The sequence below is a fragment of the Hemibagrus wyckioides genome, linkage group LG01 (genome assembly GCF_019097595.1).
Source record: "Hemibagrus wyckioides isolate EC202008001 linkage group LG01, SWU_Hwy_1.0, whole genome shotgun sequence".
Taxonomy (NCBI): Eukaryota; Metazoa; Chordata; class Actinopteri; order Siluriformes; family Bagridae; genus Hemibagrus; species Hemibagrus wyckioides.
In genome coordinates, this window is record NC_080710.1 from 35152386 (window position 1) to 35172385 (window position 20000).

General features: G+C 42.1%; 2 protein-coding genes across 4 annotated transcripts in view; both read right to left on the reverse strand.

Moving 5' to 3' along the window:
* LOC131354507 (uncharacterized) overlaps positions 1-2067 on the reverse strand; it is a 20313-nt gene extending 18246 nt beyond the window's left edge. The window contains exon 1 of the mRNA XM_058392244.1: positions 1441-2067. Coding sequence (XP_058248227.1) covers positions 1441-1696 — 256 coding nt within the window. The 5' untranslated portion in view covers positions 1697-2067. The remainder of the gene's footprint in view (positions 1-1440) is intronic.
* Positions 2068-5754: 3687 nt separating this feature from the next.
* slc6a16b (solute carrier family 6 member 16b) overlaps positions 5755-20000 on the reverse strand; it is a 20210-nt gene continuing 5964 nt past the window's right edge. For 2 of the 3 annotated variants that reach the window (XM_058392220.1, XM_058392227.1), the window contains exons 6-13: positions 13611-13786; positions 13230-13340; positions 12206-12447; positions 11918-12104; positions 11526-11727; positions 11221-11380; positions 10941-11103; positions 5755-9008 (exon numbers count right to left, since the gene is read on the reverse strand). In XM_058392220.1, the coding sequence (XP_058248203.1) occupies positions 8706-9008; positions 10941-11103; positions 11221-11380; positions 11526-11727; positions 11918-12104; positions 12206-12447; positions 13230-13340; positions 13611-13786 (1544 nt within the window). In that variant the 3' untranslated portion in view covers positions 5755-8705. The remainder of the gene's footprint in view (positions 9009-10940; positions 11104-11220; positions 11381-11525; positions 11728-11917; positions 12105-12205; positions 12448-13229; positions 13341-13610; positions 13787-20000) is intronic. The other variant, XM_058392236.1, reaches the window with a different exon arrangement.

The window sequence follows — 20000 nt, forward strand, 5'->3', positions numbered from 1 at the left end:
AAGCTCTGAAATGTAGAGAATAGACTATTGGGAATAATTTAATACACATTCATGGAAAAATATATTAAATATATTAAAATGCAAGTCAGTGATTCAGATCACTGCTGTTTAGGGCAGCAGAGAAGGACTTGCTGACCCTGACGGTCCACCACTGATATATATATATATATATGATATAATCACATATGTTATTACTTACCTGTTTTTTTTCTACAGTTCTCAAATGTTGTTTATTGTTTATAATATACATTATTTCATTTTATTTCATTTGATTTTACATTTTATTGCACATGTTCTCTTTTTCGGCGCTAGGTGTCCTGTTTTTTGCGTTGTCTTTTTGTACTTATTGTTTCTGCACTGTCTTGTTGCTCTGTCTGCACCTAGTTCCACACTGTGCACTTTATGTGGCTGCGACAAACTTCTCTCCTAGCTCTGTGTTGTTGCTTTTTTTGTGTTTAAACTTTATGTTGTATGTTTCTGTAGCACCAGGTCCTGGAGAAACGTTGTTTTATTTCACTATGTATTGCGTCAGCTATATGTGGTTGAAATGACAATAAAAGCTTCTTGAATCTTAACTCTCTATTAACTGTAACTTTATTAATTCTCTGTTAACCCTCTATTAACTCTTTATTAATTCTAACAACTGTCTATTAACTGTTATTAACTCTCACTTAACTCTATTAACTCTTTATTAACTGTAACTATTAACTCTAACTCTTTATTAACTTACTTCCCTAGCTATAAAACATGAATAGAGCTCAAGGTAATACTATTATTACTAGCTTAATGTTACTACTACTATTAATAATCATCCTCCTCCTCCTCAACACTGCAGCAGTGTAACTACATGAGCTGTGTATGAGGCTGTATGCAATCTGTATGACACCGGACACAGGCTCTAAAACCCAAGCGTTAGAGTGAGACGTGTTCGGGCTTTAAGTGCACAAAATATTTATTTTATATTTAATATTTCATTACCACACAACTTTCTCATGCTAAGCTAAATTATTCAGGGCCACTTTTACACACCATTGTCCCATTCCTCTACTAAAGGACAGACAGGTTTGCTGATGTGTTTATAAACTCTGACCACTGTGAGTCCTTGTCTTGTTATGAATACCCCAGTGACACAGCAGAGAGAGGTTTATTTATTTCTTAATTAGAACTCCCATAATTTACTCAGAGCATCATGGGGCCTAGGAACGAGGAGGATATCGCTTTCAACACTGAACATCACCATCCAGCTTTACAGAAATCTATAAATAACATCAGTTTTAAATGGCTTAATTTGTGTCTACTGTGTATTAGTGTGTTTGTGTGTGTGTACTGTGTATTAGTGTTTGTACTGTGTATTAGTGTGTGTGTGTGTATTTTGTGTGTGTACTGTGTATTGGCGTGCGTGTGTGTATTGTGTGTGTTTGTGTTGTGTGCATGTCTTACAGGGTTGCTTGCGTGCGATGGGATCCTGCTGCTCAGGAGTGTGTTGCTCAGAGTCAGCATTCTGAGACACACAGAGCGCCACACACACACACACTCCCAGGAGAGAACGCACAAACATACCTGAGAGACAAGTAATACAAGTCTTTGTTAGCATTATAAATGTGTGTGTGTACCTGTCTCCTGTAGTTGTGTGTGTGTGTGTGTGTGTGTGTTTACACAGAATGGTGCTCTGTGCTAGTTCCTGGGTACTGCTCATCACTGGTCTGTGACCCTTAGATTGAAATTATTTTAAATACCACGGGAGTTGACCACTGTCCTCACACTCAGATTGGACATTCCCCCTCAGTGAGGCATTCATTGGACTGTATGGGGCACTTTGTGGTGGAGTGCTCACCTTCACACTGTCCATCATCACTGTAGATCTCAACCCTGTAAATCTCATCAGTCCTCACAGTATCTCAGATTCATAAGGATGAGATGGGCTAATGCGCTAGGTACAGGTACTCAGGGTACGTGTACTCAGGCACAGGTAGACTCCGAGGTACCTCAGTAGACCTGTGGTACAGTTGCTTAGGTACTCAGGCACAGGTACTCAGGTGCAAGTACTCAGTTCAGCATTACACACAATCATTTCTGAACCTAACTGGAAAGCCGAGTCTGCTTGGCATTGCCTGCAACTGGACCCTGGACTTGCTGACTGAATGACCTCCATCAGTCTGGACTGGAAGCAGCAGATACAATAGCGTGTGTCTAATCAGCAGCACAGAGAGAGAAGGGGTCGTGGCTACTGTCCTGGTGTAGCGACAACAACCTGTCTCTGAAGGTGGAGCAAAAAAAGAGATGGTTGTGGACTTCAGGTAGAGAGCATGGCACAATCCCTCTCCTCAGAACATCGATGGATCATCCGTGAAGATTCTCAAGATATCCAAATTCCTTGGTGATAACCTGGTGGAGAACTTCACCTGGTCCATCAACACCTGAGAAAAGACCAACAGCCGAGAAAGACCAACACTGTGTCTACTTCCTATGACTCACTGAAAAATCTCCCACTGCATCCTCACTACGTTCTACAGAGGGAACATCAGGCATCCTGAGGAGCTTCATCACAGCCTGCTTCAGAAACCTCACAGGTATGGACCACAAGATCCTGAAGTGGATAGTTAGGACAGCTGAGATGACCACTGGGGTCTCTGACTCCATCACAGACACTTACACTACACACTGCAAAGTCCACAGTGCTGTGTGTGACCCCACACACCCCTCACACACACACACACACACAGCCCCCCCTTCACACCCCACCCCTCACTCACACACCCCCCCCACACCCCACTCCCCCACACACCCCTCACACACACACCCCTCACACAATCCCACACACAACCCCGCCCCCCCGTTTAACTCCTGTGCTGTTTATATGAAGCTCCATGCTTCAGGAGGAACACTGTGTACTGTATTTTCATTAAAATGATGATAAAGCTACACTATATTGCCAAAAGTATTCGCTCACCTGCCTTGACTCGCTTATGAACTTAAGTGACATCCCATTCCTAATCCATAGGGTTCAATATGACGTCGGTCCACCCTTTGCAGCTATAACAGCTTCAACTCTTCTGGGAAGGCTGTCCACAAGGTTTAGGAGTGTGTTTATGGGAATTTTTGACCATTCTTCCAGAAGCGCATTTGTGAGGTCACACACTGATGTTGGACGAGAAGGCCTGGCTCTCAGTCTCCGCTCTAATTCATCCCAAAGGTGTTCTATGGGGTTGAGGTCAGGACTCTGTGCAGGCCAGTCAAGTTCATCCACACCAGACTCTGTCATCCATGTCTTTATGGACCTTGCTTTGGTCACTGGTGCACAGTCATGTTGGAAGAGGAAGGGGCCAGCTCCAAACTGTTCCCACAAAGTTGGGAGCACGGAATTGTCCAAAATGTCTTGGTATGCTGAAGCATTCAGAGTTCCTTTCACTGGAACTAAGGGGCCAAGCCCAGCTCCTGAAAAACAACCCCACACCATAATCCCCCCTCCACCAAACTTTACACTTGGCACAATGCAGTCAGACAAGTACCGTTCTCCTGGCAACCGCCAAACCCAGACTCGTCCATCAGATTGCCAGATGGAGAAGCGCGATTCGTCACTCCAGAGAACGCGTCTCCACTGCTCTAGAGTCCAGTGGCGGCGTGCTTTACACCACTGCATCCGACGCTTTGCATTGCACTTGGTGATGTATGGCTTGGATGCAGCTGCTCGGCCATGGAAACCCATTCCATGAAGCTCTCTGCACACTGTTCTTGAGCTCATCTGAAGGCCACATGAAGTTTGGAGGTCTGTAGCGATGGACTCTGCAGAAAGTTGGCGACCTCTTCACACTATGCGCCTCAGCATCCGCTGACCCCGCTCCGTCAGTTTACGTGGCCTACCACTTCGTGGCTGAGTTGCTGTCGTTCCCAAACACTTCCACGTTCTTATAATACAGCTGACAGTTGACTGTGGAATATTTAGGAGCGAGGAAATTTCACGACTGGATTTGTTGCACAGGTGGCATCCTATCACAGTTCCACGCTGGAATTCACTGAGCTCCTGAGAGCGACCCATTCTTTCACAAATGTTTGTAAAAACAGTCTGCATGCCTAGGTGCTTGATTTTATACACCTGTGGCCATGGAAGTGATTGGAACACCTGATTCTGATTATTTGGATGGGTGAGAGAATACTTTTGGCAATATAGTGTATTACAAAAAGAGTGATTAAAGACTTTGAATCACTAGTTGATACAATGAATCAGTAAAGTGTAAAACACACACACAGTGTATGGAAAAGCATATAGAAACAGATCATGACGGGTGTGTTTTTTAATAAATAAGTTTCAATTAAATTTAATTCACTTCAGCTTTTAACACTGGACTTCATCTCACAGCAGCTTTACATAAGTCTAGAAAGATAGAATAAAAATGATAAAAGTTTAAAGTTATTATTTAATGCCAATAAAAATATAAAAATGAAGTGCATACCTTCTGCTCAGGTGATCCTCCGAGTTCTGTCTCTCAGCTTTCTGTGTTTGTGCATCACTTCTGTTCCAGGGAGGAGCACGCAACCTAGACAACCCAATTCCCGAGACACTCTCCCACACACACACACACACACACACACACAGCCAAAAAGAAATGATGCACAAAAGCATCAAGCACCTTCTCTGTGTGTTGGAGTATTAACTCTTTCCTTGACAGTAACTATTTCAGCACAGAACTTACATTGTTTTTTTTGTGTTACACATTTATTTTTCATCTTTTGTGCTTTTTAACAATTTTCAGTGTTTTTTGTTTTTCAGCACTTTTCCAGGTGACTTGGTTTTCATCATCTTCCTCATCAGGTATAACACTGACAGGTGAAGTGAATAAGTCTGAGTATCTCCTCATCATGGCACCTGTTAGTGGGGGGGATATATTAGGCAGCAAGTGAACATTTTGTCCTCAAAGTTGATGTTAGAAGCAGGAAAAATGGACAAGTGTAAGGATTTGAGTGAGTTTGACCAAAAGGACCAAATTGTGATGGCTAGACCACTGGATCAGAGCATCTCCAAAACTGCAGCTCTTGTGGGGTGTTCCCGGTCTGCAGTGGTCAGTATCTATCAAAAGTGGACCAAGGAAGGAACAGTGGTGAACCGGTGACAGGGTCATGGGCGGTCAAGGCTCATTGATGCACGCGGGGAGAGAAGGCTGGCCCGTGTGATCCGATCCAACAGACGAGCTACTGTTGATCAAACTGCTGAAGAAGTTAATGCTGGTTCTGATAGAAAGGGGTCAAAATACACAGTGCAGGACGGGTCAGGACTGTTCTGGCAGTAAAAGGAGGACCAACACAATATTAGGCAGGTGGTCATAATGTTATGCCTAACTGGTGTCTCTCAGCTTCCTGTGTCTTTGTTGCTAAACAGATAAAGCTGTGAACATCTTCACTCTAAAAACATGACCAGGATGAAATAAATTAATAAATAAATAAAAATGAAGCAGTGTTGTCTATCGGAGCAACTTCACTACACTGAGATATAATATCTCTGTGCTGGTCATCTCAGAGCAGCTTGTAGCATTTTACATACATTTAATCCTGACCTTGTCTACAGATGATGACCGCTTCAGTTTCTAAACATTTCTGATCTTGATAACGACTAATAAATTTAAATAACTGACTGAACACTAACGCTAGCAAAAAGCAGACTTGCAGGCAGTGTCCGATTATTTTTGAAGACCAGGGTGAACTGCCTGTGTGTGAGAGAGAGAGAGAGAGAGAGAGAAGCCAAATAAATACATTGAACACTTAAAACAAATTTAATAATAATAAAATATTACAATAATGACCTGCGCTCTGAAACGCTGCTTCATGTTTACATCACAGAATTAAACATATACTTGTTTATGACACTGTGTGACAAGGACAGAAGAATGACCACACACACCATCATTCACACTTCAGATAACATTTAAAACACACACACACACTTATTTCTGGTTCTTTGCTATACACCCAAGCTATGTCTAGCAAAAACAAATAATTCACCTTGTTCCAAGAGCTTAGGAAGGAATGGCGTACCATATGTACAAGTGTGTGTGTGTGTGTGTGTGTGTGAAATACATATAAACCTGTTGGAAATCAGCTAAAACACAATTGATTGAATAATAAAGAGCATAAACTTTAACCTTTGAGCTCAAGTCTCACACACACACAGCTTGTCATTTACAATCTAAAACTTTATAAAATATACAAAAGCTATAAAACACCCACAGCCTTTATATTAAAAAATAAACAAAAAAAATATATGTGAAAGGTGAATATTAAAATAGTGCAATAAACACAGTGTGTGTGTACGGAATTTCAGAACACATTGTTCTGGACATATGCTTTATGCTTTCATCTTTTAATGGTTTCATTTTATAAATGTAACTCTGATATTATTGCTGTTTCTGTTTCGCTGATGTTACGGACCGCATGCTGACCAGTGTGAATGTGCTGCAGGAACACAATCTCGGCTTATGTCATAATGAGCGTGAGAGCAGCTGACCAATCAGTAGCTGTGATTGAACTTCCCCATCCTCAGTCTCACCTCAGTTCTCTTCTCTTTACATCCTTTAATCTCTCCATCACAGAAAATTGTGCTTTGGAGATGTTTGAAAGAGAATTATGTAATTAAATAATTCTTATTGTGTGTGAGAGAGATGTAATATTTAGCGTTCCTGTAGATATCTAGCTGCACTGGGTCATGATCTTTCAGCTGAAGTGAATACATTTGGACTGACCGCTTTTAGTTTTGTAGAATCTGTAGGAGTGTTACAGCAGAGTGTTAAAGGTTGTGACTGGACATGAGCTTCACAGCAGAACAGACGCTCACAATCTCCTCTCCTGGTCTGTTCTGAAAAGTTCAATATTTTTTGCAGACACTTTAGAAAATGAAAAAGTATATATATTCTTCTCATTCCATGTAAAGTAAAATGTTCCAAGTGTTTTTTTATTTTAATTGTGGCTGACAGCTCAAACACTGAAAAAGCCTCTCTCATTTGAATATTTAATTTTTTCTGCATTATAAATCCCCCAAATCTCCCAGTCAGCTTCAGTACACACTCCCACACCCATGGAGAAGACTGCTGACCGGACGGTTGTCCAGAAGACACTCTAACCCTAACCCCAGCAGATCATTGGTGAAAGGCGTGGCTGTTCAGAGTACTGATTCAACACATATTCATGGAAAGTGGACTGGACGGTCAGTGTGGTAGGAAAAGGGGCACAAACAACAGGGATGACCGCAGCCTCAAGAAGATTGTCAAGCAAAGCTGACTGAAGAACGTGGAGGAGCTTCACAAGGAGTGGACTGAGGATGTGTCCAGGAAATGGTCTACAAGTGTCACATTCCTAGGTTCAAGCCACTCCTGCAATCTACCAAGAGATTTTAGAGCAGCACTTTCGCCCATCTGCAGACCAGCTTTATGGAGATTTTGATGTCCTTTTCCAGCAAGACTTGGCCCCTACCCACAGCGCCAAAACTACTGGGAACTGGATTGCTGACCGACAGTATTACTGTGCTCGACTGTCCGGCCAGCTCAGTTTCAGTCAAACTCAGGTTTGAGTTTTCTGTATTAGTAATCATTTCTTTAGTAATTTTATGTAATATTCAAATATCTTGAGATTCTGGATTTTTGATGGATGAGTGTGAGCCATAATTATCTCAATAAAAAAAAAAAAAACCTCAAAATATTTCAGTTCATTTGAAATAAATTTAAAATATATGAAATGGGACGATGGTGGCTCAAGTGGGTTAAGGCTCTGGGTCGTTGACCGGAAGATTGGAGTTCAAGCCCCAGCACTGCAAGGCTGCCACTACTGGGCCCTTGAAGAAAAGGCCCCCAACCCACCCTGTTCCAGGGGCGCTGTATCATGGCTGACCCTGCGCTCTGACCCCAAAATCTGACCCAAGGATGGGATACGTGAAGAAAGAATTTTACTGTGCAGTAATGTACGTGACAAATTAGGACAACTTAGTTTCAAAGTTTGAATTAAACTGTGGGAAAAATTAATGTTTCCTTTTGATACTCTAATGTTTTGAAAAGCTCCGTACACATGCGTGTCCTTCTCCAATGTGCTGGACGCTGCTTCTAAAACTTCCAGATTTTCAGAAGAGACGCAGCAAGAGTGTGAAGAAAGGCACATGCTATACATTTAAAAAAAAAAAATAAAAAATTCAGGTATAAAGTCCTCAACAGACCGCAGGGTGGTTTGGCCCCATCACACAGCCCCCATCGCACTGCCCCATGGCACTGCTCGCCCCATCACACTGCCCCAGCGTGGACGATTTCCCTGAAACAATTTTCCCCCAGGGAAGAAAATGGCTTTGATTTTTAAAGATGAAGCCCTGGTAAGGCTAGCATGTTAGCTAATTAGCATACTAGATTACAGAATGTTAATATAAGCTAATAGATTTTATTCACAGTGCATTTTGGGTAGTTCACCTCTAATGCAAAGTTCTTCCCAGGTGCTTTAGTCCCAGGTGACTGGGACTGGTTAATAAAAAAAAATGATTCCCAACATCGTGTGTGTGTGTGTGTGTGTGTGTGTGAGGTGTGTGTGTGAGGTGTGTGTGTGAGGTGTGTGTGTGTGAGGTGTGAAGTGCACTCCATAGCACAGCGAAACTTTTGGTCAGTGTTTAAAGCAGCAGGTGTGTGTGTATGTGTGTACACAAGTTTTTTTTTTTTTTTTTGCTCATTAACTTCTCTCCAAGCTCATACTCTTGTAGACTCCTCCCCTTCCTCCTCCCCTGTCTGTGGGAGGAGTGTATAGCCCTCCTCAGCCAATGGGGAGGCAGGATTCACGTCCATGTTCAGCGGTGTGCTTTGAGGAGCGGAGTCCATGTCGGTGGTGCTGCAGGGGGCGTATCCCGCCGCGGTGTCGAGAGCGGACTGGCTGAGACGCTGGCGTAAGATGGAGTGGGCGTAACCCAGAGGAACAGGAAGCACAGCAAGGACGATGAGCGATGAGAGCACGGCTAACGCCCAGTCAGGATACGGCAACTGTATCTCCGAGGCCTGAGATGGAGAGAAGGTTTGATTAGCTTTAACGGTGGTTATTAACGGTATGGTGGTGTGTTTAGTAGTGTTTAAATCTCATTAATGTAATGAAATTCGGCTTGCTCCTCCCATCAGCACCTCAGTCTAAACACACACAATCACATTCTATTCATTCATTAGAAAGTGATATGCAGCAGATAAAATAGAGTGCGTAGGAATGTCTGACCGTTACTGCACTGACCACACTAACACTTAGTTTAAGGACTGAATGGCTTTTGGGAAGAAACTTTTCAAGAATCTTGATGCCAATGTTTTAATTGCCCTGTATCCCCTGAGGGCAAGAGGGCAAACAGATGGTGCCCAGGTGGGAAGTCTTTAAGATGTGTGTTTGCAATGTCCTGCAGAGTGAGGCAAGAGGGCAGCTGATGATCTTCTGTGTCGTGATGATAACCCTCTGTAGAGCTTCGCTCAGTATCTGTGTACCACTGTGAGGCAGGATGTTAGGACACTCTCCATTACGGAGTGGTAGAAATCCACCAGTAGCTTAGGACATAGATGGTTTCTTTAGGACTCACAGGAAGGACAGGAATTTAAAACTCTTTCCACACAGTCTCAGTTTATGAAGATGGGAGGAAGGTCGACTGAGCGTTTATGATAACTTCTTCTGTATGCAGATTTATCATCTCTAGAGAGGAGTCCAGTAACTGTAGTCTTCTGGAAATTTTGTGATATTGGGACAGTATGTAGAGGCAGAGTCAGATGTATAGAGACAGTAAGCAGTGTACTCGACACATCCCTGTGAGGATCTGGTGCTAACACTGCCTTTAACTCTCGACTGCTCAGTTGTATAAAATGAGATGAATTGTAAACCAAATGCTAGAAATGTAAACATAAATCCCCGTGACGTGAGACTGCTAGCTGTACAGCAGTGTCAGGGATCCCTGGGTGTAGCCAGTTCTCAGTTATTATACTCACACAGCCGTCATATGGAGAGTTGTGTTTGCTAATCAGTGTAGCTCAGTATCGTCTAGCTCATATTCATAAGAAAAGAATAAGCGTGTATTGTTTTCTCAGCCTGGCTCATAGGCCCACAGGGAGCCTCACTCTGCCTCTCTCTCGCCACTGCTCGACAGACCTGATAACAACTCACATAGACCCAGGTGGTCATGCTGTGTCCACGAGGATGCTATTAGCCCATTGAAAGTCTGCTGTAGATGCGTTTTGCTTGACAAAGCTCAGCAGAGATGAACATTAACGAAAAAGCACTATACTGGTGAGCCAAAAGCCGCTACACTCATGCTCGCCAACCATGTGGTGACCGCGATAAATAAACTCCAGATAAAAATTTGACATTTATTCATTTATCTCTAATAAGCGAGTCAGAGGAGACGGTGGTGAGGAAAAACTGAGAAAGAAGGGAAGAAATCTTAAGAGGAACCAGACTGAAAGAGAGCCCCATTCTTCTCTGGGTCACACCAGCTAGTCTGATTGTAAACGGTACGGTTATAACGGTATACTATATGGTCATAAACTGCAATTGTGTAACCAGGAACTTATGAGCTGGTGAGCAACAAAATATAAGCCTCAGTGTTCTTGCTTAATTCAGAGTTTTAACTTGCTCTATTTAACTGAAGTCATCAGCTGTTATTGATGGAGACGTTGGTGCAAAGCTCTTCTTAATTGCTAATCCACAGTAAGGTTTCTAAATGGAACTGTCCACTGTAATCTAACTGATCTTTAGGCTGGACACATGAGGTCATCCTCTGGAGCAGAGAGTGGGGTTTAATGCTCTACACCAACTGATGGGTGAAGAACATTAAAGTTTCTAGAAAACAGGACTGATACAGCATTTAATTACTGCCCTAGCGTAACAGCACAGTGTGTGTGGTCCATGTCCACATATGAGTAGTGTGTGAGTGTGTGTGTGTGTGTGTGTGTGTGTGTGTGTACCGTCTGCCGGTTCCAGGCAGTGTATTGTGGTCGTTTGAAACACATGTTCAGTAAACTGGCGGCTAGCAGAGTCAGCATGGCCAACAGACACACATACTTCCACAGGAACTTGTATATCACACACACCGGCCGGCCCAGCATCCGACGGATATCCTGCAGGAACCTGGAACACACACACACACATACACTCAATCAATCAGCAACTCTAACTGTGATGATCAAAACACAATAAATCACTATATCACACACACACACACACTCTCTCTCTCTGGTGTGTTACCTGTCTGCTCCATACACCCAGGCCACACTGAAGGTTTGGAAAACGACAACAATGATGAGTGGCAGTGTGGCAGAGTAATCATCGAACATTACCACAAAGTAATTCCCACAGCGCTGAGTGAACAGCAGACCAATCACAAATGCCAACACACAGCTACACACTGCGGAAGAGAGAGAGAGAGAGAGAGAGAGAGAGAGAGAGACAGGTACAGAGAGCAAGACACATGCAGAGAGTGAGCTAGAAGTAAAGCAACAGTGAGATGGTGATATAGTTAGTGTCTAACACACACACACATATTTACACACCTGTGAAGATGAGTTTGTGGTTCCTCAGTGAGGAGAAGGTATCAGACAGTGGCGTGAGGATCCCCTCCATCGTACCGAACATGGTGGACAGTCCCAGGTTGAGAAGCATGAGGAAGAACAATGCTGACCAGAACGGACTCGCCGGGAACAGAGTCATTGCCTCCGTGAAGGCTATAAACGCCAGACCGGTCCCCTCCACTCCCTGAGAGAGTGAGACAGATAGGAGAGGCAGACAGACAGACAGGGGTGTTATTGAGTCCAGTACTACAGAAGGTTCTACAGTTATAACACACTGTTTTGTTCACCAGGCTGCGAGAAACCGGTTCCTCTGATGACATCATCAGGATTATTATTTTATATAAGGTACATAAATGTATAAAATCTTTAGGTACTTTGTTCATGGCATCCTCCAGGCTGCAGTTACTGAAGATGTGTCCACTGAGATTCAGCTGATTGCCCTGAACTTCGTACCAGTGTTTATACATCTCCACAGAAACAGATTCCACCTCCGTTATGTTAATGAGCAGAGTAGGTAGAGCATCATGGGACGAGAATGCTTTAGATAACACCTCCAGATTCCTGCAACACACACACACACACACACACACATTAACACAACACTACAGCAATATACAAAGCTGCTCACTCTGCCTTCTCTAAACCTGTATGTGTGTACATACTCTGAGATGCAGGTCTTGGTGAAGGTCTTGGCCCTGAAGCCCAGCACAGAGAAGACGACGAGCGAGGCAAGGACGGAGGTGAGGAAGTTGATTGTGGAGACAGTGAAGGCATCGCGGTGACAGTTATTATTGCACTGGTTATAGGAGGAGTACGCTATGATGGAGCCGAACCCCAAACCCAGAGCGAAGAACACCTGAGTGAACGCCTGGCGCCACACCTGAACATCACCCCATATCTCCAACTGAGATGGACAGAAAGAGGGGAAGAAGAAGGAGGACGGAGAGAGAGAGAGAGAGAGAGAGAGAGTTACAAAGGTCATTTAAAAAGACCTACAGAACATCACATGATAGAACCTACAGGATCGGGATCTTCATATTCATCAGAATTTAATGCATTAATTTTAAAAATAGTTCATAAACACAATAATTCACCTGTCATTTTATGAAACTGAAGATCAATGCAACCAAATCAACAAGAGAGCTTCTCGGATGCCTCTGGACATGTTTATTTTATTACGAATAACATCATATGTTTATTGTGGATATAAAACATACACTAAGGACTCATTCTTAAGATTCTAAATATACTTCATTAAAATACAGGTGAGTTACTTCTAATGAAATGCATTGTGTACAGCGCACACTGAGTGTTGACTTCAATAAACTTATTAAACAAATTTAAGGGACTTTAAAGAAAACACACCCTTGTGTGGTCAGTCTGGGGTTTAAACTTGAACTGGTGATGAAGGCAAGAGGTGTCATCTTATCCTCATCACCTTCACAAGCTCAGAGTGAGGAAATGTTGCTTTAAAAGTCAATGTTGTCGTTAGACTTGTCTGAACATCACTGTCCATGACACACAACACATCTGAACAATTCTTTAGATTGTTCACCCACTATTTATGATGTTACATTTTTCTATGGCCTTAAATTTGATCAAAGTGAATGTAATGATTTTCCAGGCGTGTGTGTGTGTGTGTGTGTGTGTGCGCGTGTGTGTTAGAGAGAATGTTAAAGAGTGTACCTTTGGACTGAACATGTACTTGAGTCCCTCTGCTGCTCCGTCCAGAGTAAGACCTCGAATCAAGAAACACAGCAGAACCACATACGGGAAGACGGAGGAGAAATACATCACCTGTACAACAGTACAACAATTATTTATTTATTTATGTACAATATAAATGTATACATGCTTTTTTTCCCATTCTAATTTTTTTCTTTATCAGTTGCATGTATTTTGTTTGACGATTAAAATGTTCTTTTTCCTGATGGAGATGATGAGCATTAAAAAGTTCTTCATAAACAAAACACTATCATATGAAGAGATATCCATATAAGATTACTGCCTCTCTCTCACACACACACACACACACACACACACACACACACACACATACACACACACCTTGCCAGAAGACTTGATGCCTTTGAACATGGCGAGACAGACAATGGTCCAGGCAAGAGCGAGACAGCCGGTGATGATCAGATTAAACTCTCCGGTCTCATCAATGGAGTCTGTAATGTCCAGAGCTTTACGGTACCAGAAGTAGGAGGTAGGAGAACTGGCAGCACACTCAGATTCTACACACACAGTCAGAAACACAGTACAGTCTAAATAACACACACACACACACACACACACACACACACACACATAGTACAGTCTAAATAACACACACACACACACACACACACACATAGTACAGTCTAAATAACACACACACACACACACACATAGTACAGTCTAAATAACACACACACACACACACACATAGTACAGTCTAAATAACACACACACACACACACATAGTACAGTCTAAATAACACACACACACACACACACACACACACATAGTACAGTCTAAATAACACACACACACACACACACATAGTACAGTCTAAATAACACACACACACACACACAGTACAGTCTAAATAACACACACACACATAGTACAGTCTAAATAACACACACACACACACACACATAGTACAGTCTAAATAACACACACACACACACACACACACACAGTACAGTCTAAATAACACACACACACACACACAGTACAGTCTAAATAACACACACACACACAGTCAGAAACACAGTGCAGTCTAAATAACACACACACACACACACACAGTACAGTCTAAATAACACACACACAGTACAGTCTAAATAACACACACACACACACACATAGTACAGTCTAAATAACACACACACACACACACAGTCAGAAACACAGTGCAGTCTAAATAACACACACACACACACACACAGAAACACAGTACAGTCTAAATAACACACACACACACACACACACACACACACACACAGTACAGTCTAAATAACACACACACACACACACAGTCAGAAACACAGTGCAGTCTAAATAACACACACACACACACACAGTACAGTCTAAATAACACACACACACACACAGTCAGAAACACAGTACAGTCTAAATAACACACACACACACACACACACAGTACAGTCTAAATAACACACACACACACACACACAGTCAGAAACACAGTGCAGTCTAAATAACACACACACACAGTACAGTCTAAATAACACACACACACACACACACACAGTCAGAAACACAGTACAGTCTAAATAACACACACACACAGTACAGTCTAAATAACACACACACACACACACATAGTACAGTCTAAATAACACACACACACACACAGTCAGAAACACAGTGCAGTCTAAATAACACACACACACACAGTACAGTCTAAATAACACACACACACACACACAGTCAGAAACACAGTGCAGTCTAAATAACACACACACACACACACACACACACAGTACAGTCTAAATAACACACACACACACACACAGTCAGAAACACAGTACAGTCTAAATAACACACACACACACACACACACAGAAACACAGTACAGTCTAAATAACACACACACACACACACACACAGAAACACAGTACAGTCTAAATAACACACACACACACACACACACACACACACACACACACACACAGTACAGTCTAAATAACACACACACACACGCACAGTCAGAAACACAGTACAGTCTAAATAACACACACACACACACAGTACAGTCTAAATAACACACACACACACACACACAGTACAGTCTAAATAACACACACACACACACACACAGTACAGTCTAAATAACACACACACACACACACACACACACAGTACAGTCTAAATAACACACACACACACACACACACACACAGTACAGTCTAAATAACACACACACACACACACACACACACACACACACACACAGTACAGTCTAAATAACACACACACAGTCAGAAACACAGTACAGTCTAAATAACACACACACACACACACACACACACAGTACAGTCTAAATAACACACACACACACACACACACACACACACACACACAGTACAGTCTAAATAACACACACACAGTCAGAAACACAGTACAGTCTAAATAACACACACAGTCAGAAACACAGTACAGTCTAAATAACACACACACACACACACACACACACAGTACAGTCTAAATAACACACACACACACACACACACACACACACAGTACAGTCTAAATAACACACACACACACACACACACACAGTACAGTCTAAATAACACACACACAGTCAGAAACACAGTACAGTCTAAATAACACACACACACACACACACACACACACACACACACACACACACAGTCAGAAACACAGTACAGTCTAAATAACACACACACACACACACACACACAGTCAGAAACACAGTACAGTCTAAATAACACACACACACACACACACACACACACACTCAGAAACACAGTACAGTCTAAATAACACACACACACAGTCAGAAACACAGTACAGTCTAAATAACACACACACACACAGTACAGTCTAAATAACACACACACACACACACAGAAACACAGTACAGTCTAAATAACACACACACACACACACACACAGTCAGAAACACAGTACAGTCTAAATAACACACACACACACACACACACACACACACACAGTCAGAAACACAGTACAGTCTAAATAACACACACACACACACACACAGTCAGAAACACAGTACAGTCTAAATAACACACACACACACACACACAGAAACACAGTACAGTCTAAATAACACACACACACAGACAGAAACACAGTACAGTCTAAATAACACACACACACACACACACACACACACACAGTCAGAAACACAGTACAGTCTAAATAACACACACACACACACACACACACACACACAGTCAGAAACACAGTACAGTCTAAATAACACACACACACACACACACACACACAGTCAGAAACACAGTACAGTCTAAATAACACACACACACACACACACAGTCAGAAACACAGTACAGTCTAAATAACACACACACACACACACACACACACACAGTCAGAAACACAGTACAGTCTAAATAACACACACACACACACACACAGTCAGAAACACAGTACAGTCTAAATAACACACACACACACACACACACAGTCAGAAACACAGTACAGTCTAAATAACACACACACACACACACAGTCAGAAACACAGTACAGTCTAAATAACACACACACACACACACACACACACACACAGAAACACAGTACAGTCTAAATAACACACACACACACAGTCAGAAACACAGTACAGTCTAAATAACACACACACACACACACACACACACACACACAGAAACACAGTACAGTCTAAATAACACACACACACACACAGTCAGAAACACAGTACAGTCTAAATAACACACACACACACACACACACACACAGAAACACAGTACAGTCTAAATAACACACACACAGTCAGAAACACAGTACAGTCTAAATAACACACACACACACAGTCAGAAACACAGTACAGTCTAAATAACACACACACACAGAAACACAGTACAGTCTAAACACACACACACACACACACACAGTCAGAAACACAGTACAGTCTAAATAACACACACACACACACACACACACACACAGTACAGTCTAAATAACACACACACACACACAGTCAGAAACACAGTACAGTCTAAATAACACACACACACACACACACACACACACACACAGAAACACAGTACAGTCTAAATAACACACACACACACACACACACAGTCAGAAACACAGTACAGTCTAAATAACACACACACACACACACAGTCAGAAACACAGTACAGTCTAAATAACACACACACACACACACACACACACAGAAACACAGTACAGTCTAAATAACACACACACACACACAGTCAGAAACACAGTACAGTCTAAATAACACACACACACACACACACACACACACACACACACACAGAAACACAGTACAGTCTAAACAACACACACACACACACACACACACACACAGTCAGAAACACAGTACAGTCTAAATAACACACACACACACAGAAACACAGTACAGTCTAAACACACACACACACACACACACAGTCAGAAACACAGTACAGTCTAAATAACACACACACACACACACACACACACACACACACACAGAAACACAGTACAGTCTAAATAACACACACACACACACACACACAGTCAGAAACACAGTACAGTCTAAATAACACACACACACACACACAGAAACACAGTACAGTCTAAATAACACACACACACACACACACACACACACACACACACACACAGAAACACAGTACAGTCTAAATAACACACACACACACACACACACAGTCAGAAACACAGTACAGTCTAAATAACACACACACACACACACACACACACACACACACACAGAAACACAGTACAGTCTAAATAACACACACACACACACACACAGAAACACAGTACAGTCTAAATAACACACACACACACACACACAGTCAGAAACACAGTACAGTCTAAATAACACACACACACACAGAAACACAGTACAGTCTAAATAACACACACACACACACACACACACACACACACACAGAAACACAGTACAGTCTAAATAACACACACACACACACACACACACACACACACAGAAACACAGTACAGTCTAAATAACACACACACACACACACAGTCAGAAACACAGTACAGTCTAAATAACACACACACACACACACACACACACAGAAACACAGTACAGTCTAAATAACACACACACACACACACAGTCAGAAACACAGTACAGTCTAAATAACACACACACACACACACACACACAGTCAGAAACACAGTACAGTCTAAATAACACACACACACACACACACAGTCAGAAACACAGTACAGTCTAAATAACACACACACACACACACACACACACACAGAAACACAGTACAGTCTAAATAACACACACACACACACACACAGAAACACAGTACAGTCTAAATAACACACACACACACACACACACACACAGTCAGAAACACAGTACAGTCTAAATAACACACACACACACACACACACAGTCAGAAACACAGTACAGTCTAAATAACACACACACACACACACAGTCAGAAACACAGTACAGTCTAAATAACACACACACACACACACACACACACACAGTACAGTCTAAATAACACACACACACACACACAGTACAGTCTAAATAACACACACACACACACACACACAGTACAGTCTAAATAACACACACACACACACACACAGTACAGTCTAAATAACACACACACACACACACACACAGTACAGTCTAAATAACACACACACACACACACACACACAGTCAGAAACACAGTACAGTCTAAATAACACACACACACACACACAGTCAGAAACACAGTACAGTCTAAATAACACACACACACACACACAGTCAGAAACACAGTACAGTCTAAATAACACACACACACACACACACACAGTCAGAAACACAGTACAGTCTAAATAACACACACACACACACAGTACAGTCTAAATAACACACACACACACACAGAAACACAGTACAGTCTAAATAACACACACACACACACACAGTACAGTCTAAATAACACACACACACACACACACACACACACACAGTACAGTCTAAATAACACACACACACACACAGAAACACAGTACAGTCTAAATAACACACACACACACACACACACAGAAACACAGTACAGTCTAAATAACACACACACACACACACACACACACACACAGAAACACAGTACAGTCTAAATAACACACACACACACACACACACACACACAGAAACACAGTACAGTCTAAATAACACACACACACACACAGAAACACAGTACAGTCTAAATAACACACACACACACAGTCAGAAACACAGTACAGTCTAAATAACACACACACACACACAGAAACACAGTACAGTCTAAATAACACACACACACACACACACACAGAAACACAGTACAGTCTAAATAACACACACACACACACACACACACACACAGAAACACAGTACAGTCTAAATAACACACACACACACACACACACACACACAGAAACACAGTACAGTCTAAATAACACACACACACACACAGAAACACAGTACAGTCTAAATAACACACACACACACACACACACAGAAACACAGTACAGTCTAAATAACACACACACACACAGTCAGAAACACAGTACAGTCTAAATAACACACACACACACAGAAACACAGTACAGTCTAAATAACACACACACACACACACACACACACACACACAGAAACACAGTACAGTCTAAATAACACACACACACACACA